The sequence below is a fragment of the Ostrinia furnacalis genome, unplaced genomic scaffold (assembly GCF_004193835.3).
Source record: "Ostrinia furnacalis isolate ACB-3 unplaced genomic scaffold, ASM419383v2 OfSCF1276, whole genome shotgun sequence".
Classification (NCBI taxonomy): domain Eukaryota; kingdom Metazoa; phylum Arthropoda; class Insecta; order Lepidoptera; family Crambidae; genus Ostrinia; species Ostrinia furnacalis.
Window position 1 is genome coordinate 216,036 of NW_021131515.1, and position 27,092 is coordinate 243,127.

A 27,092-nucleotide genomic window follows, 5' to 3' on the forward strand; every position below is an offset into this window, starting at 1 on the left:
AGCTACTGTAGTATATTTTGTTAACATTATGATATGAAACAATGTAGGAAGCGTAGCCCAATTATTATTATGTACCAACTATTAGTCATAACTCAGAATTATCTAGGATGGCGGCAAGTGTCTAGAATGCAATGCAAGTTGCCAAAATTACAGCTTTAAGGGGATGATTCATTCTTTGGCGAGCCTTGAAACTATATGATCATTTCTTCTTGTATTTCTTGATTTAAACAATTTGACGTCGAAACTAATTCTAGAGAAGAAACATAGAGTTACATAATTCAAGTGGGCTGGTGTTTCGCGTATATGACCACGAAACCAGTCTAGTAGTGGATTCGAATCTCTACAGAGTCAAAATAGCATGATAAAAAGCATCTGGGGCAAAAGTAGCTGACGCCCGTATTCACAAACGATGCTTGCTTAAGTGAAGCAGCAAATCGAACGCACAGCGTTGAATAGAGCTCTGTGGCTCTGTCATTCGTTCGTGTATCACCCTGTGCGTCCACGCGCACTGTGAGACCTCATAGTAATGTTTGTGAATACGGGCGTTAGTTTCTTCAGCCACTTCTCAGCACTAGCCCATATGTTGTCCCGAAGTAGTGACTGGGCAAGCTATTTGTATTTGGGACGTTTATAAGCGCCCTGGAAAGGGCCTAAACTGAATAAAAAACTTTGGCAATTTATATTTATTGTAGTATTATTATTATTTACTAGCTTTCCGCCCGCGGCTTCGCCCACGTGGAATTTTGTCTATCACATAAAAAAACTTTATCGCGCGCGTCCCTGTTTCAAAACCGGGATTAAAACTATCCTATGTCCTTTCCCGGGACTCGAAACTATCTCTACGCCAAATTTCATCAAAATCGGTTCAGTGGTTTAGGCGTGAAAGCAAGACAGACAGACAGAGTTACTTTCGCATTTATAATATTAGTATAGATTATTTATTATGTATTTTTATACGTTGACTGGTAGATGTAAAAAACCTTTAATTTTCTATTAATATTGAATTAAAATGAACAACGTCAATATTAAATCTAGAAAAGAAGCATGAGTAATATTATTTAAGTAGGTTACACGACTGTACTAATGTTACCTCTCACAAACTGTGCGAACGGTTATGTAAAAGTTAACAATAAAGGTTAGCGTGACCGTGAAATGATGTTGCATAATTAGATATTATTTACACAATAAAATACATTCCTACTTCTTTCATTAATAGTCTTATTTAATGTATGTCACGTATGTATAATTGTTGTTCGAATGCGCACCATGCTATACATTTGGGTGGCAAAATGACACTTATGACAACTGCCTAAGGTACACCAGTATTTAACTTCACGCGCTATATGTAGTGTGACGCACACAAGTGAGCATATAGGCCACATTACTTTAGTTACAAAATATACACAAACAAGTTATTTACTAACTAAGCGTCGCATGTGATTGTCGTTTAATAATGCAACCTTTTTCCTAAGAAATAAGTATTGTTTTAACTTGTAATTGTAGTTAAATGTTTACTAACAGCAGTATATTTTTTTAAATAAAGATAAACGATGCTACTATGATTTATTGTAATAGGAAGTGACTTAATTTTCTACTCGTCAGTTTTTAACATCGGTAATATTAGCAGATACTGCATTGAAATTTGAAATTGTAGAGACGATGGTATTTTAACTTTACAGTAGCATTTGCTTTTCCTTATACAATTAAAATATTTTGTTTTTTAATTTATATTATTACAAATTGCTTTCTTACGACTTCGTGAGTCGATATTTTTTAAAATCAAACAGTGTAAAATGTAAATAATCGTATAAAACAAGGAGTATTGCCAGTATTGTTCTTTTTATTGACGCATGCTTGGCTGAGTGTTTACATAGGTGCATAAAAAGCACCCGACTATGTAAATGTTGTGTGAATGCTGTAATAAACTACATTTTAACGGTTAGCAAACGTATGTTACTTTAGCACTTGTTCTTGTAGCAAGATTACCGAAATAAAATTAATATCCTCAACTTATGAAGGATGGAAATAATGGAATGTAGTCTATCAAAAGCTGTGACCGCGACTTCGTACGCGTGAAAATAGTTTGAATATTTTTCATGTTTTTGCGATATTTTTCATCGTTGCTATTGCTCTTAACGTGATATTTTATAGCTTTCCTCGATAAACGGACTATCTAACACAAAAAGGTTTTTTCAACCAGTAGTCTTGACATTAGGGCGTTTAACCAAACAAACTCTTCAGTTTTATATTAGTGTGATCAACTCAAACATCGCACAAAGATTTCGGAAACTTGTGATTCATGCGTATTCGATTAGATAATTTGCATTTATGATTTATAAAACACAGAACATAGCCAGGGCGGCCCGTTAGTAATTTCATAAATAAACACCAAATTACCCGTAAATCACCTTTTCTGGTTATTGTTTTCAATTAACATTCTTTATCTATCAGTTGCATAACGATATGATTTGAAAGTAACGAAATGATGAGGAACTCTCACTCGAAAGTTTAGTCGATATTTTCTCTCTCTACCCAAACATTGAACGCCATCTTTTCGCTTAGTGAACCTTTTTTTTCGAGTCAAAACCAGAGAAACATGTACAGTTAGCAATCAACCAACCTGCCTTTTCTTTATCCATTTTGAGTTGTAAACTAAAGATACAAAGTCCAAAATACATCGTTGGATTGATGTACAACCCGAATTCATTAATCAATTGGGAAAATTTAGTCTCACGGTAAAATACAGAGGTATTCAGTCTTAAAACTTATGGGAACTTCATTAACAAGGTTTTATAAACTCTACCTTTGTTCTAATATTCTAATCTAAAAAAAAATAAGAATAGACGGTAACATACTATTGTTTTTCTTCACCATTAACCGTAGCTTTGCCCGTGTCAAATGTTTTGTAATGTAGCATGTATTTTAGAAGAACTAACCGTATTGTGCACCATGGATGCAAGCCGCCACCAACCGGCCATTGTGGAAATCATTGGGGGGGCCTGTGTTCAGCAGTGGACGTCCTATGGCTGAAATGATGATGATGATGATGACCCGTATTGTGTAACTACCACATCTCACATTTTGGTATTACTTTGAGTACGTTCGAGAAAGAATCTATGATGTAGAAGAAACGTTAAATGGAACACTAGGGAATGCAATGTCAATGAGAACATCCATTATGGCTTGTGACGTCATAATCCCACACCCTGATCGCGCCCGCCCTATATTTCATTACGAGGCAGTCCGTGACGTAATACAGTGCAATATTGTCTTCAGTCCACGGTCCATTGGCCTTGCCCGCGGTTGATTAGCCGGTAATCTGTCTGTGTAGCTTAGTTTTTGTCTAACGTTCACAATTAGGCTTTATTTCAACCCGCTTGTCTCACTTGATTGGTGTGCAAATAGATGATGGCTGTATTAGGTTCGTCAGACTTACAAACTCTTTTTTTGTTATAAGTTCAGACAGAAATCGACGCTGCTCTATAACATGAAAACAAATAAAGCTTACTTAATCACACATAATATGCATTCGACTAAACTTAATGAACTTTGGTTTTCCTTAGATAATTTATTAATACAACAATTAAATTTTTTATGAACTATCTTTCTACTTACTTTTCTCAGTGCTATTCTGCAATACGGAATCAAAACCTAATTAGAGAGACTATGTTCCCAGGGGAAATAAATATGTAATAAACTCCGTTCCCGCGTCTAGTAGAAGTCACGTCCCTATCTCATGTACGAGATTAACCTTCAGTTCAAATATACTTCACCAAGTTATGTTTTTCCAGTTGGAAGACTTAGACGTGACGCTGGCGTCCGAGGTTTCGGACCGGCTGTCGTCGGAGCACCTGCCGTCCAAACCGATCAACATAGACCTGTCACAACCGGCGCACAACCTGCACAATACATTCAACAAGTAAGTACATGATAACACGTTCGTTAGTTTCAGCCGAAAGACGTCCACTGCTGGGCAAAGGCCTCCCCCAAGGCTTTCCACAAAGAACGGTCCTGCGCCGCTCGCATCCATTCACCTCCCGCGACCCTCACCAGATCGTCGGTCCACCTAGTGGGAGGCCTGCTCAAGCTACGTCTTCCGGCTTGTGGTCGCCACTCAAGAACTTTCCTGCCCCAGCGGCCATCAGGTCTACGAGCTATGTGCCCCGCCCACTGCCACTTGATTTTAGCGATGCGGGCTATGTCAGTCACTCTGGATCTCCTTATTTCTGATTCGATCACGCAGGGAAACTCCGAGCATAGCACGATTATATCCTTTTTGATCACTCCGAAAATCGAATCTCTTCACGGAGCGACGTAACTAAAAGACGCCGGAGCGAAAGCCTTTCGAAATTACAATTGTCACGTTTTGCCACTTGTCTAGTGGGGCAGGTTATTTAGTCGCAACTACAGGAACGAACGAACAGGAACTGAGGAGTTAAGTTTATTTATCCGTTATTCGCCTTTTTACGACATCCACTGGAGGGGTGGGGGTGGTCCTATTCTTCTCTACCGTAACCACACGGTATCCGAAATCCATGTAAATAAATAAACGAAATTTCGGTACCTTACTTAGTCCCATCCCATTATTTCCATGGTAAAGTTCTCTTCACGCTTTACAACACAGGTTTATGTTCTGCTAAACGATGATAATGATGATGAATGATGATAAAATTCTCTAATGGTTAAAAATGGCTTAATTTATCTAGTCGATTCAATGCTACTGCAGACGCACAATAACTTTTAGATGTAGCTTAATCTAATCTAATTCACAGATGAGTCGTTACATTATATTTTGTGAATGAACGAGCGTCAGTCACCGGACAATAGTAATTGAATGCTGACTGTCAAAATAAAAAGACAACCGCGTTGCCGCCTTTCTTGTCAATCATCTCGAATGACTCCGCATGTACTAAGTAGATGATACACGAGAAAGTGTATGGCTTTGCTAAAAATAGTACAACACTTTCTAATTCGTCAACATCTGATAGACGATTATCCACGCGATCAGCTCCAACACAATGTTGTTATACATACATCTTAATAATGTAGACTAATGAATTTCCTCGTCTAAAATAATGTCTTATTGATAAAAAATTTACGTGCACGCTACGTAATCGCTGTTATTTAAACTAATTGCTATTTACATATTGTAGTGTGTACTCATTGTAATTACATACGTCGTTGCAAATCCATCAGCGTGGTAGTTGTACAAATCAATCGTTAAACTCGTGTCAGGTATTCTAAACGAGTAAACTCAATTAACGTTCAGTTGGTATTACTTCCATAAAAATAGGACATTGGTGTTACAATTTGCATTAACTTTAATCTTTGAATGCAAGCAAACATGTAGAAAAGACAATGTCTATACCGTTTTAGTAATCAAATAAGATTTTATTTGTGTAAAAAAATTCTTCGTCGAAGGACCGTTTAGTTAGCATCTTTACTGGGACTTTTGATGCTCAGTTCAGTTAATAAACACATTTAGGCCAAAAGAAGACATGAATAATACTGTCCTTACCTTATTATTAGTTTGTAACCAGCAGATAATATTGACATTATCTATTTTCAGCCCTGTCTGTATTCTTTCTTACAATGAAAAAATAGTGTTCAAATGAACTTCTCTTATTTCCTCAGAGGTCTAACAAACATGATGAACGAGCGCGGCAGTCTGAACATGTACCAAAGCGGCGAGTCGCTGATGAGGATGTCTCCGCCGAGCCTGGTGTCCTCTCTGCTTATGGAGAGCTCGGGCACCTTCAACCCCGAGTCTCTGGACAGCAGGAAGTCTATCACCTCGCACAGGGACTCTGGTAAGTCTATCACCTCGCACAGGGACTCCGGTAAGTTTTATCACCTCGCACATGGACTCTGGTGAGTCTATCACCTCGCACAGGGACTCTGGTAAGTCTATCACCTGGCACAGGGACTCTGGTAAGTCTATCACCTGGCACAGGGACTCTGGTAAGTCTATCACCTGGCACAGGGACTCTGGTAAGTCTATCACCTGGCACAGGGACTCTGGTAAGTCTATCACCTCGCACAGGGACTCTGGTAAGTCTATCACCTCGCACAGGGACTCTGGTAAGTCTATCACCTGGCACAGGGACTCTGGTAAGTCTATCACCTCGCACAGGGACTCTGGTAAGTCTATCACCTCGCACAGGGACTCTGGTTAGTCTTATCACCTCGCACAGGGACTCTGGTAAGTCTGAACATGTACCAAAGCGGCGAGTCGCTGATGAGGATGTCTCCGCCGAGCCTGGTGTCCTCTCTGCTCATGGAGAGCTCCGGCACCTTCAACCCCGAGTCTCTGGACAGCAGGAAGTCTATCACCTCGCACAGGGACTCTGGTAAGTCTGAACATGTACCAAAGCGGCGAGTCGCTGATGAGGATGTCTCCGCCGAGCCTGGTGTCCTCTCTGCTCATGGAGAGCTCCGGCACCTTCAACCCCGAGTCTCTGGACAGCAGGAAGTCTATCACCTCGCACAGGGACTCTGGTGAGTCTCACCTCGCACAGGGACTCTGGTAAGTCTTATCTCCTCGCACTGGGACTCTGGTATGTCTGTCACCTCGCACAGGGACTCTGGTAAGTCCATCACCTCGCACAGGAATTCTGGTAAGCCTATCACCTCGCACAGGGACTCTGGTAAGTCTGAACATGTACCAAAGCGGCGAGTCGCTGATGAGGATGTCTCCGCCGAGCCTGGTGTTCTCTCTGCTCATGGAGAGCTCCGGCACCTTCAACCCCGAGTCTCTGGACAGCAGGAAGTCTATCACCTCGCATAGGGACTCTGGTAAGTCTTGAAAATAACATGGAGAATGTGATTTTTGTAAAAGACATCCCAACTGGTAGTTTAGAACCAACAGCGTCTTCTTACGAATGATAATGTTAGACAATTTTGGCAGTTTTGATTAGAAAGTGGCGCTACGAGTAATAACACCTAATGTAGGTACGCACGTGCTCCTCTCTTGAAAATTACTTTGTAATCGTTTCAAATTATAGTCTCTTGCTTGACCAGTTGAAAATTAAATTACCATAACCTACCTCTACCTCATAAGTAATGATGAAATAGATGTTTAATGTTTATATTTCTACAGGTATTCCACCGTCCGGTCGCGACAGCATCGATCCCATGATGACGAGTATGACCTTAAGTATTCTAGACGAAAAGGACATGAGCACAAGTTTCCTCTCACAAACCACGTACCCAGACAACGATAGTTTGATGGACTCCCTCCCGCCTAGCCTCGTCAGCTCCGTCAACTCTTCCTACGTCGTCTCCAACACGTCCAAGCCCAAAACAGACACTCCGGATTCCAACATCTTCAGTTCGGCCACGTTCACACACCTGGAACAATCAGAAAAACTCCTCTCAGCCAGACCAAGGTGCCAACTCTTCAACAGCTTCACAAGACGAGAATCGGGCCTAAGAAATTCGGAAAGCTACACAAAATCACGAGAGGAAGCCTGCCAAATAGACACGAGCAAAGTCCTCAATGAAAACTGCGACAACAAAGACTCGCCCAAAACGATTCCGAAGTCGAGTCCCGATATGACGGAGACGATAACGCTGCACTACTCCAACACAAAGTTCAGACGAAACAACGATTCTGAAAAGGAGAACTTGAATGCGACTTTCGAACAGGACGACGCGTTCTACAAAGATATGGGCATGCAGAGGACGGTTGATCTGGGCAAAAACAGTCTGAACGTCACGCTCGATAAACAGGAGTTGAACGAGATAATTCAGGCGCGACAAAAGATATCTTTAGCTCGGAAGGCGTTGCCGACGGAGCCGGATAAGCTTCCGAATCAGCCGGACCCATCGCCGATAAAGACGATTCAGCTGCCGAATCAGACGATCACAGTGCCAAGACAGAGTATGGAGAATGCGTCAGAGCTATTGTCGAGGCGGAGAGTGGTGAATGGGGGCTTTGACAGACACGAGGAGCCGCCGGCGAGGGAGACTCCCAAACGGAACGCGACCTTCAAGAAAGCATCTCCGAAGATGAGCTCGATGGATACGACAGTGGTGTATGTGAAGGCTGAAGAACCGAACCAGATGATCGACATCAATTCGGCGACCTTGAACCTGATCGATGCGAGCGAAAGGACGCTGCAGCAAGAGGTAACATTTCATTCTTATGCTGAGTTGCACCACCTAACTTTAACGGTGACTATTACGATAACCGGAACTTTTTGTATTAACTTTGAGAGATTTTTGACTTTAGTCAAAGTTAAAGTAAGATAGTGCAACCCAGCCTTACTCTTTAATTTCTTGATATGCTATTCCTATTGACTGTCAAACAAAACAAACAAATCTCTTCATACGTGAAATATTGCAATAGGATGTTAGTTTCACACTTGTGCAGTGTGTGAAATATACCTAGTACATGCTTTAAGCATTATGTAGTGACATTTTGGTAGATACTGCTTAAATTATAGTGAAATTGTTCGTTTGTTTCTAAAGGTCTTGACAGACAGAAAGTGTTGTCAGGTGTTAAATTCACGTAACGCGTTGATACATTTTCATACACGCGAGTATTTCGATAATGCGATTTGAATTTCACGCTCAGACACGATTTCTGCAGATAACTTTATTTTGCATACTGAATTGCAATGCAATAGGCTATTTGACACCACCAATCAATTGACGTACTTTTTAATACGAGACTCTCCCATAGATTTTGTATGGTAATTCAAACAAGCGACATCACTATTTTGTCAATTTAATTGAACTACTTTTTTCAATTAAAATGCAACCAAAATTCTTAATTTACAGTAAATTTTAAATTAATTAAGTTTTTAAGACCAGAATGCAGTGTCTTTTAAAAAAAAGTTTTATTTTAAATTATTCAGCAATGGTGTCAAATAAAGCCTGGTCCGTGAGCACGTAGAATTTTGTCCAATGACCCCAAGCTACCCATCCTTATCGCTCGCGCGTAATTATATTGCTGTCGCGACTGTGCGACGCGCGCCCGCAGTGAGTGTGCGAGCGAGACAGCAATATAATTACGCGCGAGCGATAAGGATGGGTAGCTTGGGGTCATTGGACAAAATTCTACGTGCTCACGGACCAGGCTTTAGTATATTCAAATAACATACTAACGTTGAATATTTAATCAGTGTTAATTTATTTTTGCACAGGAATGGGGTTCCCAGGAGCGCGCGATGGTGGGTTCAAGTGAGAGCACAGACACGGGCACGTTCAGTTCATCCAGTCCGCCTGATAGCGTGCCAGACACCGCCGCTCATGACCCTCGTAAGTGTCAATGTCAAATAATAGTGACAGGATGTCAAAGGGGCGGGGCAATCGATAGAATGACATGTGAACAACTTTTCACGTAACGTTTGGAGTCGCATCTCAAACTAAATTATAAATACCCGCGCGCTTAAAGATCGTGGTTTCGATTTCCGCCTTAGACAGTTCGATTTTTTCAGTTATCCATAACTTTTCACATCACAAGAAGTCAAAGAATTTGTGAATATCGTCTGATTACATTGTGAATTCAGAACACATATATTAAACATCGAATACACTAGCTACCTCGCTCTTGCTAAATGTGTGCAAGCGAGATAGAAAACACTTATCAGTCTGACTACGCAAGAAGTAAGCGCGGCGAGCGTATACAGATACAAATCTTTGCAAATGTGCGCGACTTATAACACAGAAATTGCGACAAATAAGAACTTAAATGAAAATGTTCACATATCATTACTGTTATTGTTCGATAATGGGAATTGGGAGTTAGGTGTGGTAAAAGGGGAAAATGGGTATTTTATAAGATTGTCATTGGGCCATGAAAACGGGTTCGCCTGCTTTATTATCACTGAACACAATGTACTCGTGGTTAATGTTTTTGTGTCAATTTAATGACGTTTTTCAGAAACCAGAATATTTTTTTTAATAAGAAGCCACTGTGAGTGTTATAAATAACGAATTCGCTCAGTCTGGCAAGGCTCCTAAATCGTCGCACTTAAGACAAGGCAATAAGGTTCCAAATGTTGTAACTTAATATTCACTTAACTTCTTATCATCAACAGCCCTTTACAGTCCACTGCTGGACTATGAGCCTCCTCCACTATAGTGGAGGGTTTTGCCATAATCTCCACGCTTGGCAGGCGGGTTGGAGATCCCAGTTTAAAAGATTGATGTTTTTCAGAGAGCGCTGCTGCCTTCTTATATGCCGACTTAATCAAGAGTTCATAACACTCTTGGATCAGTGAATAATAAATAAAAAATATCGTATTGGTGTAACTAACATAACTCACTTGTCCTCAAAATAGGCGTACATGAACTAAAATAAATTGCAGGCGCACAAATAGCTTCCACCCCTCTAATGACACTGAAGAAGGGATCCAAGAACGACCTGCTAAACCTGCACAGCACGATATCCCCCATATACGATATGATCGACGACAAATCCTACACCTTGACCAAGGTAGCGAGCACAAACTCCTCAGGGATGGAGAGAACTTATGACATGCACAATACCACGGTCATAAACAGTGCCACAATGGTCAAGAAGTCGTCGGCCAAAAGGGATATATTAGCATCGAAGACTAGTCCTGAAAAGAAGATCCTGGGACCTACTCCTCAAAGGTCACCGCCTAGTAGAATGTCTCCAACGCATGCAGGTAAGAAAAGACAATGCCGGAAATTGGCGTCTTTTTTTTTCGCGCGGCCATCGACCAAATCATGTTTTTTAGATACAAAATAGTGTAATAAACCAAACTTACTATGACATGTATACCTCTAAACTCAGTCTGAACTGAGTTACGAGCATTAGAAGTTTGATGATTTACATACTAAATTTGCTTTTTGCGCGCAAGTTTTGTAAGAAATTGCAACAAAATAGTGACATTGTATGTGTAAACAAACAATACCATCCATTAAAGGCTCCAGACATTCAGTGTGGAGTAGAATCAGCGCAATAAGAAAATATCGCAATATTTTGTTGCAATTTCTTACAAAACTTGCGCGCAAAAAGCAAATCTAGTATGTAAATCATCAAACTTCTAATGCTCGTAACTCAGTTCAGACTGAGTTTAGAAGTATACATGCCATAGTAAGTTTGGTTTATTATATAATCTATATATATAAAAATGAAACCCGTTTCGCGTTGTCACGGCATCACGTGTGAACGGCTGAACCGATTTCGATAATTCTTTTTTTTAAATGTTTGTGGAAGTCCAAGGATGGTTCTTACGGAAAAAAATATTAAGAAAATCTCTACGCTAAGGCGGTACGAAGTTCGCCGGGTCAGCTATTTTGTAATAAAAAAACAGAGTTTGGTCGATGGCCGCGCGAAAAAAAAAAGACGCCACCTTCCATACAAAATCTGGCATTGCCATTTGAGAGTTTGTGTGCGTGTGACTTTTAAGGCTTGCGCAGACGAAGGACTTTTGTCCACAGAGGACATTTTATATTGAAGGACAAAAAAGTTTCTCGTTAATAGTCTCTCGTCTGCTCAGACCTTTATAAAAGCGTGCAAATAACGTGTGTGGACATTTCGTGGGTTTGATCAGTGTAAAACTGGTAATACGTATTGTTTATGGTTGTATAACGATTGTTTGTTTACTTACTGTAACTTTTGTTTTTAGGGTTTTGTTGTGTGGGGTGTTGCACAAAATCGAACATTATCAATGTGAATACTCATTACTTTCGTCCATACATACCATTGCTATTCATCAATTTATATTTTCTTAGAATCATATTCAAGCTAAGTTTATTTATTTCCCAAATTCGTGTATAAAAACTACGACCTTTAGAAAGAGACCCAGATAAAAAAGACTTTCTTATAAGCCATAGTATGACAGCTTATAAGCCTAATAGCACCTAATAAAAATAAATAAGATGCCAAAGTATTTAGCTCGTTAAGCTGTCTTTACTAACATAATATCAATGGCTTGTCAGTCACATACAGCAAAAACTAAAACAGATCTAACGAAACTTCTAAATGTCGTTGTTTATGAAACTAGTTGTGCATCCGCATAGCAATGTCCGCACAACAACACAACATTAACATACAACCGGATCGAGTTAACTGCGTACTTGGCGGCTGTGACGTCACATCGACGCTCTATTACGGACGGGGCGAATACGGGGAGGAGTGCGGGTAAGTGGGAGGGAGAGTCGCATTCTAACGAGGTGCACAGTTAGCAGAAGCAAGATTCTGTGGAGGCCACATACTGGGTAACGCAACGCGCATCTTATAAAGCTTGCAGGAATGCGTTGTATGCAGGCTGCTACCGACCGGGTGATATGGAAATCATTGGGGGACGCCTATGTTCAGCAGTGGACGTCATGTGGCTGAAATGATGATGAACTACACGCGTTCGTTTCGTTTCAGCCAAATGACGTCCACTGCTGGACAAAGGCCTCCCCCAAGATTTTCTACAATGAACGGTTCTGCGCTGTCCGCATCCAGGCTCTTCCAGTGACCTTTACCAGATCGTCGGTCCACCTAGTAGGAGGCCTGCCTACGCTACGTCTTCCAGTCCGTGGTCGCCACTCGAGAACTTTTCTGCCCCAACGGCCATCGTCACTACGACCTAAGTGCCCTGCCAACTGCCACTTGATTTTAGCAATTCTGCGAGCTATGCCGGTCACTTTGGTTCTCCTGCGGTTCTCCTCATTTCTGATTCGATTCGACACGCCAAGAAGAAGAATGATGACGATGATGATGCACAGTTAACTCGATCAGGTTCTGCGCTTACCCAGCTTGGTTAACGCTTCGCACGTAGTCTCACCCTTTGTATGTTGCAGGGTCATACGGCATGGCGCCTCCCACCGCGGTCCCTAGGAAGACCGGTTTGCCAACGTCGAAGCTTAGGCAATACAGTTCGCATAGGGAGCTTAGCAGGATACCTGGTGAGCTAGCACGCGTTTGATAACAGTTTGCTGGGCTTGGGCTAAGGTCACATTCGTGGGTGATAGTGGTGGGTTAGGAGTTTGAGCACTAACTTTGGCAGTGGTTGCAAATGTGTGTGATGCCATATAGGTCAGTTTTGCTTAGGAAAACTCGATAGTTATTAAGATAACTATTTTCTTCTACAAAGATGGAAGAAGGTAGTATAACATTTTAAACTTTTTATAAAATTTCAACTGAAATAGAGAAACACGGGTCTCAACGCTAGTCTGCTTGTGATCACTGCTGCAACAAGCAGCCGAAACGTCAAGCCGTGAGTACATAATTATGTAATTCGTATAAAAAATGACGAGTTGAGACCCGTGTTTCTCAATTTTAGATGAAAAAGTTGCAAAGGCTATTATGTAACTAGCTGCGAGTTTTTCGCATGTTGAGAGAGTACAGTTTAAAAAATATTATACTGGCATCAAATCAAATCAAATCATTTATTTGTAAAACATAGGTAAATGTAGAATTCAGGTGGTACATAATAATGGGTAGAGCTCTATGTTTGGCCTATGTTGGTATCAATATTGGATGCACTGCATAGATAAGAGAGCAACTTTTAGCAACACTCGACGCTTCGGGCAATATAATCTCCTATCCTAGTTAGACTATAAACGACTTCCTGGTATCACCACTAATGACCCTCTAATGTGGCCTTAGCTTTACAGTTGATTGACACTAATGCACGGGACTTAACAATGAGACGACAGCGAGGAAGTGACGTACTACAATCCGTAATAAACTAGTTCTAACGGACTAGTTATTACAATTTAAGTGACTTTTGGCTGATTTACACGTATTAAGTAGTTAAGTTGGTAACTCAATTTTAACTTAATTTTAAGTCTATGTCCAAATGTCAAGTTCTTGTGTACTATGAAACTGCTTGTCAATATGTGTCAAATGACAAGCCCCACCCGCCAACTTACCCGAAAAATTAAGTTAAAATTTAGTTACCTTCATAACTACTTAATACGTGTAAATCAGTCACTACGGACTAGTTATTACAATCTATTTATGTGAGGTACAGTCAGCGTCAAGTACGTGACACCCAAAGTAGCCGAAAAAATGCCAAGCCAATTGGAATAAGGTTGTTTTGTCAACTTATTGGCCAATTTGGGTGTCACGAACTATTTGAAGCTGGCTGTACAAGAATATATGTATATCTTTTGCAGATAGTCAACTGTTATTTACTATTTTAAGATCGATTTAATCTGATTCCTAGTGGCGGTTTTCCGTATCATCATGATGTAGATAGTTATGATGCACTATTATGTTTAGGTTGCCGTCACCCTCTTTTATTTGTCACGTAGAATGCATTTATAATCAGCACACTTCTTTCACTCACTAAGACGGGATTTTGCAAAATTCAACCCCTTAAGGGGTAAAACGGGTCCACGCGTACGAAGTTGCGGGCGGCCGCTCTAGTATAAACTAAACGCAGTGGACTTACTTTAGTAGTGCAGTGGGTTTCAGGATTATGTAGGCCTGATATTAGCATGTTTTGTTCAGGAATAGGGCAACATTGAATAAAATAATAATAGACGTATTGACACCACCAATCAATTGACGTACTTTTTTAAACTGTCAAAACGAGACTCCCATTGATTTCGTATGGCAACACAAGCAAGTGACGTCACTATTTTATCAACTCAAATAAACTACTTTTTCCAGTTGCAATGCAACCAAAAATCTTAATTTACAGGTAATTTCAAATTAGTTAAGTTTTTAAGACCAGTGATGGCCAATGAAGTGTGAAATGGGTTCTAGTATTAATTAGTATTTTTGAATTAATTTAACTTTAATTTTAAATTTTTCACTTATAAAATTTTCATTTGTAAAATATTATAAAGTGTACTTATTTATTTATTTTGTTCTATCCACACTAAACGCATTAAATTAAATTTGCCTACCTACTGTAATATTGTTATGGAAGAGCGGTGCTTCCTAGCACAAGTATCATCTGTTGCTTAACAGGAAGCTCCAACAACTTGTAACTGAACTAGGCTAAGTTAAAGAAATAAACGAATTTGAATTTGAAGTGTATTCTTAAAAAAGTTGTAATTTGAAATATTGGGGAATGGAGTCAAATAGTCCATTTGCTATTCTCAGGCAATCCCACGCCGCTGTCCCGCACGGCGGTGACGCGAGGGACGGGCGGGATGGCACGGCGCGGCGTGTACGCGTCCAACCCGGCGCTCAGCCCCACCGCGCCCGCGCCGCCGCTGCGCCGGGACTCCTACACGCTCGCCGCCGAGCCGCAGGTGGGACACAGGTCGCAGCGGGCTCCAGGCAGCCAGGCGTCCCGCGCCGCTGTCCCGCGCGGCGTGACGCGTCCAACCCGGCGCTCAGCCCCACCGCGCCCGCGCCGCCGCTGCGCCGGGACTCCTACACGCTCGCCGCCGAGCCGCAGGTGGGATATAGGGAGTCTGAAGTCTAATCTGATCTACGGGAGGGGGGTAAATCAGATATGTTGGAGCTTTCTCCTGAGCTCCCCTCAGTCCGCCTTGTCACGCCGCTGTCTCTCACGGCGACGGGACGGTTAGACTCCCACACACCTGCCGCGGAGATTAATTGGAGCTAGCACTTTAGTGGAGATGGCCTGTGCCTTTTAAATCAAGAACCTGAAGTCTATAAGCCTGCCAGAACCCAGCTTCTGGCCTGGGGATAAGGGCAGTCTTATCCAGGGGGTTGGATTGGAGTCTGATCCGGAGGAGGGGGGCATATCAGATATGTTGGAGCTTTCTCCTGACCTTGAACTCCCCTTGGTACGTCTCTCGCACGGCGATGGGACGGGCGGACTCCTACACGCTCGCNGCCTGGTCCGTGAACACGTAGAATCCCGGCCAATGACCCCAAGCTACCCATCCTTGTCGCTCGCACGTAATTATGTTGCTGTCGCGCTCGCACACTCACTGCGGGCGCGCGTCGCACAGTCGCGACAGCAATATAATTACGCGCGAGCGATAAGGATGGGTAGCTTGGGGTCATTGGACGGGATTCTACGTGCTCACGGACCAGGCTTTACACGCTCGCCGCCGAGCCGCAGGTGAGACACAGTCGAGTCAGGAGTCTGCTGAAGTCTAATCCGGGAGAAGGGAATAAATCAAATATGTTGGAGATTTCTTCTGACCTCGCCTTTTGTCACGCCGCTGTCTCTCACGGCGACGGGACTTGTAGACTCCTACACTAGGTTGGTTTAATTGCAGCGAGCTTTCTGGTGGAGACGGCCTGTGCCTTTTAAATCAAGAATCTCACACCTCAAGCCTGCCAGAACCCAGCTTCTGGACCAGGGAAAAGGTCAGTCTTATCCAGTGGGTTGGAGTCTAATCCGGGAGAAGGGAATAAATCAGATATGTTGGAGATTTCTTCTGACCTCGCCTTGTCACGCCGCTGTCTCTCTCTCTCCTACACTAGGTTGGCTTAATTGCAGCGAGCTTTCTGGTGGAGATGGCCTGTGCCTTTTAAATCAAGAACCTGAACAGGGGGGCATATCAGATTATGTTGGAACTTTCTCCTGACCTTGAACTCCCATTGGTACGCCTCTCGCACGGCGCTGCGCCGGGACTCCTACACGCTCGCCGCCGAGCCACAGGTGGGATATAGTCGAGTCGGGAGCCTGAAGTCTGATCCGAGGGAAAAGGCAATCTGATGCAAGAGACAGTGTGATCCAGGATTCTCCCCCTGATGCGGAAGGGGAGAATTTGATACGGGAGGGCAAATCAGATATGTAGGGACCTCCCCAAGGTACGCCATGTTACGACACCGCTGAGATACCGGCGAGACGCACGGCGACGGGACGGGTGGACTTCTACACACTTGCCGCGGAGCCGCAGGTAGGCTTAATTGCAGCGAGCTTTCTCGTGGAGATGGCCTGTGCCTTTTAAATCAAGAATCTCACACCTCAAGCCTGCCAGAACCCAGCTTCTGGACCGGGGAAAAGGGCAGTCTTATTCAAGGGGTTGGAGTCTGATCCGGGGGAGGGGGGCATATCAGATATGTTGGAGCTTTCTCCTGACCTTGAACTCCCCTTGGTACTCCTCTCGCACGGCGCTGCGCCGGGACTCCTACACGCTCGCCGCCGAGCCGCAGGTGGGACACAATCGAGTCGGGAGTCTGCTGAAGTCTGAACCGGGAGAAGGGAATAAATCAGATATGTTGGAGATTTCTTCTGACCTCGCCTTTTGTCACGCCGCTGTCTCTCACGGCGACGGGACGGGTGGTCTACACTCTTGCCGCGGAGCCGCAGGTGGGACACAGTCGAGTCGGGAGTCTGCTGAAGTCTGAACCGGTGGAGCAAATCAGATATGTTGGAGATTTCTTCTGACCTCGCCTTGTCACGCCGCTGTCTCTCACGGCGACGGGACTTGTAGACTCCTACACTAGGTGGGCTTAATTGCAGCGAGCTTTCTCGTTGAGACGGCCTGTGCCTTTTAAATCAAGAACCTGAAGTCTATAAGCCTGCCAGAACCCCGCTTCTGGCCGGGGAAAAGGGCAGTCTTATCCAGGGGATTAGATTGGAGTCTGATCCAGGGGAGGGGGGCACATCAGATATGTTGGAGCTTTCTCCTGACCTTGAACTCCCCTTGATACGCCTCTCGCACGGCGCTGCGCCGGGACTCCTACACGCTCGCCGCCGAGCCGCAGGTGGGACACAGGTCGCAGCGGGCTCCAGGCAGCCAGGCGTCCCGCGCCGCTGTCCCGCGCGGCGTGACGCGTCCAACCCGGCGCTCAGCCCCACCGCGCCCGCGCCGCCGCTGCGCCGGGACTCCTCGCGACTGTGCGACGCGCGCCCGCAGTGAGTGTGCGAGCGCGACAACAACATAATTACGTGCGAGCGACAAGGATGGGTAGCTTGGGGTCATTGGCCGGGATTCTACGTGCTCATGGACCAGGCTTTACACGCTCGCCGCCGAGCCGCAGGTTGGACACAGTCGAGTTAGGAGTCTGCTGAAGTCTGATCCGGGAGAAGGGAATAAATCAGATATGTTGGAGATTTCTTCTGACCTCGCCTTGTCACGCCGCTGTCTCTCAACGCGACGGGACTGGTAGACTCCTACACTAGGTTGGCTTAATTGCAGCGAGCTTTCTCGTGGAGACGGCCTGTGCCTTTTAAATCAAGAACCTGAAGTCTATAAGCCTGCCAGAACCTCGCTTCTGGCATGGGGAAAAGGGCAGTCTTATCTAGGGGGCTGGAGTCTGATCCGGGGGAGGGGGGCACATCAGATATGTAGGGGCTTTCTCCTGACCTTGACCTCCCCTTGGTACGCCTCTCGCACGGCGATGGGACGGGCGGACTCCTACACGCTCGCCGCCGAGCCGCAGGTGGGACACAGTCGGGTCGGGAGTCTGAAGTCTGATCCAAGGGAAAAGGCAATCTGATGCAAGAGACAGTGTGATCCAGGATTCTCCCCCTGATGCGGAAGGGGAGAATTTTATACGGGAGGGCAAATCAGATATTTAGGGACCTCCTCAAGGTACGCCATGTTACGACACCGCTGAGATACCGGCGAGACGCACGGCGACGGGACGGTTAGACTTCTACACGCTTGCCGCGGAGCAGCAGGTAGGCTTAATTGGAGCTAGCTCTATAGATGACATGGCCTAGGCCCTTTAAGTCAGAGAACCACACGCCGATAAGCCTGCCAGAACCCAGCTTCTGGCATAGGGAAAAGGGCAGTCTTATCCAGGGGGTTGGAGTCTGATTCGGGGGAGGGGGACATATCAGATAATAATATGTTGGAGCTTTCTCCTGACCTTGACTTCCCCTTGGTACACCTCTCGTACGGCGATGGGACGGGACTCCTAAACGCTCGCCGCCGAGCCACAGGTGGGACATAGTCGAGTCAGGAGTCTGCTGAAGTCTGAACCGGAAGAAGGGAATAAATCAGATATGTTGGAGATTTCTTCTGACCTCGCCTTTTGTCACGCCGCTGTCTCTCACGGCGACGGGACTTGTAGACTCCTACACTAGGTTGGTTTAAGCAAGCCTGCCAGAACCCAGCTTCTGGACCGGGGAAAAGGTCAGTCTTATCCAGGGGGTTGGATTGGAGTCTGATCCGGAGGAGGGGGGCATATCAGATATGTTGATTGTTGAACTCCCCATGCTACGCCTCTCGCACGGCGATGGGACGGGCGGATTCCTACACTCTCGCCGCCGAGCCGCAGGTGGGACACAGGGTCGTGTACGCTCGCAGCGGGATGGCTTGATGCACCGACGACCTTTAGGAAGTCAGAGAACTTTACGCCCATTTGCGTACCTAATTTCTGACTCTAGGGGATAGTCTGATCCGAAGGGGAGTGTTAGATTGATAGGGAGGGGATCAATCTAGTACGGGGAGGGGAGAAATCTGATACGGAGAGGGGAGAAAGCTAATCGGGGNCCTCAACTACAGAGGAATTAGCCGTCCTACCTCCAATTGAAAAACACTTGTTATGGCGACAGAATAAGGTAAGATCCAAATGGAGCAGAAAGTTTTTCCCCCACTGGGAACAAAGATTGTGATAATGACTGGAAGCATCTGGATAAATTTTTATTATAACTGAGATAGAAGCTATTTGTAAAGAAAATTAACCACAATCTGTGCAGTGTAATGCGTTTAAAACCTCAATCTTAAACACATTTTAAATAATTCCAGAAAGAAGAAGAGAAGACAGCGCCCAAAGTACCGCCCACGCCCGCGCTCGTGCGGCAAGGGACTGAGACGCTGCGCCGGGAGCGGCCCCAAAGCCAGCTGGTGGCGCCCAGAGATGTGAGTATTTGGAATAAATACGCTATGAAATGGAAATAGAGTTCTTTGTACGGTAAATCCGGAGAAGAAATGGGCTTGCCTGAGTATAGATCGTTTCATCCACGAAGACACGCCCCACTATTTTTCCACTTATGTTTGAGTGTTATCAGTACACGCTAAATTATCCATGAGTGTGCACTGTGCACGCACACTACAATAATGACGCTCGGATTGCTCGGATCAAACCTCCGCACTCCGATGAAACGATCTATACTTGTGATTGTGCTATGGTGTTGGTTATATCAAACTAAAACATTTGTGCTGTATCAGTAACATTCATGGTCCTATATTTAATTCATTGTCTATAATTAACTTTGTGTTTTAACCAGAACCATTTTTGTAATAACATTTGTGTCTCAGCTTGCGCAGTGTATACCAAATCTGAATCGTCAACGGAATAATATTTTCCATCGTTTTTAGGGTTCCGTACCTCATAAGGAAAAAACGGAACCCTTATAGGATCACTTTGTTGTCCGTCCGTCCGTCTGTCAAGACCCTTTATCTCAAGAACGCGTGAACGTATCAAGCTGAAATTCACATGAAATACTCAGGTCTATTGTCCCTTTAAGCTGTGAAAATATCAAACTTCTAAGCCAAGCCAATCAAAAGATACAGCCGATTATGTCGATATTTTCAACAAATTTTCGACACTCGCAAAGGAATCAAAACCTACAGGATACTTCCCGTAAACTCAGAATCTTGAAATTTGGCATAAAGCATTGTCATATAATGCAAATATAGGAAAAATTGCGAAAATTACATTTTTTTAGTTATATAATATAATAAAAATATTTTAATAAAATGAAACTTACTACCTTATTTCTCACGAACGAATAAAGGTATCAAATTGAAATTTATACCAAATACCTAGATCTATTGTCCCTTTAAGAAGTAAAAAAATCAAACTTCTAAGTTAACGCGATCAAAAGATACAGCAGTTTATACCGACACCTTAGACGAATTTCCGTCACACGCTAGGGAATCAAAACCTACAAGGTACTTCCTGTGAACTCAGAATCTTGAAATTCGGCACGAAGCAACGTTATATAGTACAGATAAAGGAAAAATTGCGAAAATGATAAATTTGAAGTTATATAAAATTTAAAATATTATTTTTGCTTACATGACATAAAATATTTTTTTAATAATTATAAACTTACTACCTACCCTTTTTCACATGAACGCGTAGAGATATTAAAGTTGAAATTCATATCAAACACTTCTTAAATCTAATTGCCTCTAAACTGTGAGAAATTCTAAATCAACGCAAAAATTCAAAACGCTGAGGTAGGTACCTACCTATAATGCAAATATAGGAAAAATAAATAAATAAAGAATAAACATACCGCATATTTTGAAATTCGCCACTACTCGCAACGGAATCAAGTAAGTAATTTGATTTAATACGTCATAAATTGTAAACCGCTACGTTTGTACGGCGGAACCCTCGGTGTGCGAGCCCGACTCGCACTTGGCCGGTTTTTTATTGATAACAAACCGCTAATAGCTAATTTGAGTTACTTTACTGTTACAATATTTAGCTATTCATCTTCCCGTTAAAATAAAATAAGCCTGCCTCTAACTAAAGTGGCGTAACTTGTCAAAGCAATCCTGGCTCATAGATTTTAATATTTAGGGGTGAATTCGTGCCTAATTCATGCCATACGTCCAATATTATGCTATAATCTTATGGTAAATATACATGTCTTTCCGACCAAATGTTAGGTGTTTGAGAGAATCAAAGATATTTTTTTAAAGTCAGGCAATAAACTCTTCTGCTCGGATGTCTCGCCATCAATTTTCCATTCAATGCATTTTCAAGCCTTCTTCTCGAATATCTCACCATCAATCTTCCATTCGATTCTGCCCCCTCCCCCATAAACAATAGCGGTTACTTTGGTATACGCTGCGCGCGCGTCATAACCATGTGTTGCGACAGCTTCGAGGCGCGGCGGGCAGCGGCGTGCCGGTGTCGATGCGAAGCCACCACATACCCGTGAGTGTCCGTGTTAACAATGCACAGTCAGCGTCGAATAGTTCGTGACACCCGAAGTAGCCAAAAAGTTCTTAACACGTCTTCCTAAAAAAACTTTTAGTCCGTTAATTTTTTTTTGTCGGCCGTTTGGTGTAGTGTTTCAGAACGGACTACTATGCCGAGAGGTCCCGGGTTCGATTCCCAGTCGGGCAGAAATTGAAATGATGAATTTCAATTTCTGTGACGGGTCTGGGTGTTTTCTATGTATAATATGGTATGCATTTACAAAAAAAGTATTTAAGTATGTTTATATCCGTTGTCTAGTACCCATAGTACAAGCTTTGCTTAGTTTGGGACTAGCGACGCAGTGTAAAATGTTTAAAGATATTTATTTAATTATATTATCAATAAATATTGTCATGTATATTTTTATTTGTCAATCAAACTAGTAATTACGAAGTTATGGCGCGTTGAAGTTCCATGTGACGTCAAAAAGTGCTACTCTTTTAAGCACTCCTTGACGTCACGTGCCTCTTCTTTTTAATTTTGGCGCGCTTTATCTCTTTAAATCATTAGTTTGAAAAAATTAAAAATAAGGGTCGAGTATTTTTTGATAAGTTAACTGACGGATTCAAACTCCTAATTTTTTATCCAGGAAACATCCCTATTGGAATAAGGTTGTGTTGTCAACTTTTTGGCCGCTTTGAGTGTTACGAACTATTTGACGCTGACTATACCTGTAATTGGGGTCCGATTCTCCTAATAACCTTAGCCGTATCAGTACCGTAAAAGTTAAAAATGTGCACCATTAAGTATTTGTTACATAGCGCGACAAGATTGATTTTAAACATTTTTATTACGAGAATTGGTGAGAAGTAGAGTACCTAGTTGTTGATTTAGGTTTACATAGTAATCGTTTTCGTGATAGCAACATTTATCTCTAATACACTTTTTAAACATCACAATTACATATTTTGTTTGTATATTTAAATGGAACATTACTCGTACATGCTGAATACATAAAAATAATCCTTTTCATTTATTATGTATCTTCCATCCAGTCCATGTTAACTGAATAATATTACATGTGCATGCTTATATGTTTCAAATAATATGGGGGTTTTCATAAATATGCAATATTGGTCTTTATATTCTTTAATTTACTGTTGTATTGTAGCCACCAACGACACGACCGTACTCGATAGCGGGGGCGTCACAACTCCGCGTCTCAAGGCCGACGTCTGTTCCTTTACAAAAACCAGCTCCAGGTTGGTACACTATAATAATAATGAGGGCTATCGTTTTTATACTTAACAGTTGGCACCCCTGGCGATTGACAGGACCTTACTCTACAGTGGCGCTGAACGAAATACGTCACCGACACTACGAGAGATTATTTGATTGAAAGGCTTTGTGGTGTAAAAATAAAATTATATTGTAAAAATAAAATCAAGTTACATGTTTAGTTCGAAGTAGAAAAGTCAAGAGAAGAGAAACAAGTGACAATCGATAAAAAACATAAAAAGTAAAAAGAAGTTTCTCGCCGGCCAGGCGCGCGGCCAAGGAGTTTGGTCACACATTTGCGACCTCTACCATTTTTTCCTAGGCCGTCATTAGACAGACCTGTACAGGCGCCATCTTTATGAGTGCAAATGCGATAGTCCTCCTACCACTTTAGCGCTCACAAGTTGGCGCCACTGTCTTCGCTACTAGCAAGTGACAGGACCTTACTCTACAGTGGCGCTAACTGGTGAGCGCTAAAACGATAGCCCTCATTATAAACATCATCATAGTCATTTACAGGCAGGAAGACTAAGGGGCCCAGAACAGACGGTGAAAGTTTCAAATTTTCAAACTGGTCGCGTCATGTGTGGTCTCAACGGACGCTATGGCAGAAACTTAGATGCAACTCAAAAGTAACTAGCAGTTGCAGTTTCCTTGCAGTTGCGTTTCACCGTCTGTTCTGGGCCTAAGAGAAATCTAGACTGCTTCTAACTTAACATCAGGTGCGATTGCAGTCCAATACCTGCGTTGTTTTTTAATGCAGAACAACGCAGGTAATGGACTGCAATACCTGCGTTGTTCTGCATTAAAAAAAATACCTCCAAGTCATTTAATTTTCACTGCAGGAGGAAAACCGTCGAGTTCACAGAAGCAGTTCCTTAGTCTATTTATGACATCCACGGGAAGAGGGCTCTATTCTATTCTGTCTAAACCACGCGGTGTTGTTATGAAAGACGGCTAAGGGAGAAACCAACATCGAATGTTAACCTTATACTAATAGCATTAAAGTTCATAATCCATTTAATGTTCCAGTGCCAGTAGTGACGACGGAACAACCGCGGCCGGCGTCAAGCTCAGAAGCGCGAGTTTCTGCGTTGCCGAGGCCTTCGCGACTGCCTGCGCCACGCCGCGCGCTAAGGTAATGTGGTTCTTGTGTAAAGCCCGGTCTGTGAGCACGTAGAATTTTGTCCAATGACCCCCAGCTGCCCATCCTTATCGCTCGCGCGTAATTATATTGCTGTCGCGACTGTGCGACGGGCGCCCGCAGTGAGTGTGCGAGCGCGATAGCAACATAATTACGCGCGAGCGATAAGGATGGGTAGCTTGGGGTCATTGGACAAAATTCTACGTGCTCACAGACCAGACTATAGTTGTGATAAGTTTTATATTGGAACAAAGCTGTAGTCTGAGGCCGGCGTCGAGCTCAGAAGCGCGCGTGTCTGCGCCCCGCCGCGCGCTAAGGTAATGTGGCTCTTATGGTATTGTGATAGGTACTATATTGGAACAAAGTTGTAGTCTGCGGCCGGCGTCAAGCTCAGAAGCGCGAGTCTGCGCCCCGCCGCGCGCTAAGGTAATGTGGTCCTTATGCTATTGTGATAAGTACTATATTGGAACAAAGTTGTAGTCTGCAGCCGCGTCGAGCTCAGAAGCACGAGTCTCTGCGCTAAGGTAATGTGGGTCTTGTGGTATTGTGATAGGTGTTATATTGGAACAAAGCTGTAGTCTGCGGCCGGCGTCGAGCAAGTTAGCGCGCGTGTCTGCGTTGCCCAATTCGCACTAAGGTAATATGGTTCTTGTGCAGTTGTAATAGGTGCTATATTGGAACAAAGTTGTAGTCTGCGGCCGCCGTCGAGTAAGGAAGCGCGCGTGTCTGCGCCCCGCCTCGCGCTAAGGTAATGTGGTTCTTATGTAGTTGTGATAAGTGCTATATTGGTACGAAGTTGGTCTGCGGCCGGCGTCGAGCACGGAAGCGCGACGGTCTGCGCCCCGCCGCGCGCTAAGGTAATGTGGGTCTTGTGGTATTGTGATAAGTGCTATATTGGAACAAAGTAGTCTGATAGAAAGTTGACACTATACGTGTACTTATGTCAATGTAACACTCGCCTGTATTCAAAAACGATACTTTCTTAAATGAAGCAGCAAATCGAACGCACAGCGTTGATTAGAGCTCTGTGATTGGTTCATGAGTGACCTTGTGCGTCCACGCGCACTGTGAGGCCTCATAGTAATGTTTGTGAATACGGGCGACTGTCCATGTGTAAGAGTCCTCTATCGTGTGGATTTCATTACTCAGGCCAGGAGCCGACTGAAAAGTGCCAGTAAGGCCGGTTTCTACTAAATCAGAAAGGAAAGGAAACGAGATGTGTTTGGAATCATCACATTTCAGATTTCGTTATTTCCATATCTAGAGAAAGGAGGTTCAGGATCAGAAACCTGAGGTGGAATTGTGTATAGCAATCGTAATCATTTGACAGTTCATAATGTACGATTAATCTGTCAAACGCTTTGTTTAACTGACTTTATCGTACGTTATGAACTGTCAAAATGAATGATTACGATTGCTTTACCAATTCCACCTCTGATTGGTTACAAAACACATCTCTCCTCTCCGCTTTAATGGAAACTGAGCTTTACCAAACACCAAATAATATTTCTTTCCGACTACTCAAGGGACATTAAACATGTTTTATTTCCCCCAGGCCCCCATCGGTGTATTCCGTCGCGCCGACGGACGCGGAGCAATACTGACCCGCGTGTTGCGGGCTCTGGCCGCGCTCACCTCACGACTGATCAGAGTAACGCTGTCTTCGCAGCCATTTGGCGCCTGCGGACTTTTTAGGCTAAAAACTCACGCGGATTATCAGCTCGCGGTTGTGGAATGAGGGTTTTCGCGAATGAAAAATCCGCCAGATGGCAATACGTAGACGCGAGGTCCAAATGCTGCATGATTGGTTATTTTTGACATGACATTGACAGATATGTCAAAATCCACCAATCACGCAGCAGTCAGACCCCACATCCACGTCCCGCCATCTAGCGGATCTTTCATTCGCGAAAACCCTCATTGCGGTTTCATTTCAAAACTCACGGGACCGGTTAGTTGCGCGGTTATGCAGCCGCCGATCATCGCCCGCAAACGTGGCGGGCGGTTGCAAGACGGGTAGTTAAGTCACTGGTACAAAATGATCGCCCGCCAATCGATCGCAGAGCGTGCGGGCGCAAACCGCAGAGACTACTAGTTGCCCGCCGGTACCAAATACAAACTCAAATAGTACCGATACAAACCGCGTCGTGAGTTGTGCATTAATTTTTACATAAGTATGTGCATTCTACAGAAGCTGCGGGCCCGCAACCGCCGCGGGCGCGGGTGAAAATCGCGCCGTGAGTTCTTAGCCTTACAGCTCAACGAAATCCGCACGCCACAGAAACAAGGCTGCACCAACTACTACTACCCTATTTATTAATTATCAAGCTTTTTTTACTAAATTTCATCAACTGTACATTCTCATCGCTAACTTTTATCGACATTTACTCATCGACGGCGTCGGTAGATTAGTTAAAATTTAACGTCGTTCGGTGTTGCTATATGAAAAAATATTTTAACTAAACGACCGATCGCCGTGTTACGTTTTAGAAATCTTTTAATATGACCAATTAATTAATTAAAAGCAATTTTTGGAGATAGTTATTGTCATTGTAAAAATTACGGTATTGTTTGTTGACAATAATTTGTACGAGGGAGAAAAACAGCGATTACCAGTTTTGGAGTGTCAAATTGAATTTAAAAATTATGACTGTCCTATTCATATACGTTGTTTGTTGACATTTTTTTATATTTGTGTTTTTTCATTCGTAATTTTGGTCTCGGCATACAAAATTTTTCCTGTAAAAGTTTTGCTCATGTCCTTGATGTGAGGTGAGAAATTCGCTTTTCGTTTCTCTGAAAAGTCGTAACATTTCTACCTCGAGGGTGTGCTCCTCGCAAGAGGGAACGAGAAAACTTTTAAATATTATCACTTCGACGACGACGATTTGTATTTTAAGGTTGATGACCGTGTATCGAATACAGTTGACTGCACGGGGAAGTAAAATTTCGACAATGTCGGACTCTATTACAAGGGAGTAA

The 27,092-nt window shown here is 43.4% G+C and overlaps 1 protein-coding gene across 4 annotated transcripts in view; it reads left to right on the forward strand.

Annotated features, from left to right (window-relative positions):
- LOC114352220 (proteoglycan 4) overlaps nucleotides 1-25,892 on the forward strand; it is a 36,783-nt gene extending 10,891 nt beyond the window's left edge. Inside the window, exons 4-16 of one of the 4 annotated variants that reach the window (XM_028303737.1) lie at nucleotides 3,792-3,919; nucleotides 5,635-5,676; nucleotides 6,217-6,350; nucleotides 7,100-8,130; nucleotides 9,150-9,264; nucleotides 10,317-10,640; nucleotides 12,772-12,876; nucleotides 15,029-15,180; nucleotides 19,555-19,668; nucleotides 21,647-21,703; nucleotides 22,860-22,950; nucleotides 23,999-24,104; nucleotides 25,666-25,891. In XM_028303737.1, coding sequence (XP_028159538.1) covers nucleotides 3,792-3,919; nucleotides 5,635-5,676; nucleotides 6,217-6,350; nucleotides 7,100-8,130; nucleotides 9,150-9,264; nucleotides 10,317-10,640; nucleotides 12,772-12,876; nucleotides 15,029-15,180; nucleotides 19,555-19,668; nucleotides 21,647-21,703; nucleotides 22,860-22,950; nucleotides 23,999-24,104; nucleotides 25,666-25,714 — 2,448 coding nt within the window. In that variant the 3' untranslated portion in view covers nucleotides 25,715-25,891. Of the gene's footprint in view, nucleotides 1-3,791; nucleotides 3,920-5,634; nucleotides 5,811-6,216; nucleotides 6,351-7,099; nucleotides 8,131-9,149; nucleotides 9,265-10,316; nucleotides 10,641-12,771; nucleotides 12,877-15,028; nucleotides 15,181-19,554; nucleotides 19,669-21,646; nucleotides 21,704-22,859; nucleotides 22,951-23,998; nucleotides 24,105-25,665 lie in introns of all 4 variants that reach the window. The other 3 variants (XM_028303736.1, XM_028303741.1, XM_028303740.1) reach the window with 3 other exon arrangements.
- Nucleotides 25,893-27,092: the final 1,200 nt, after the last annotated feature.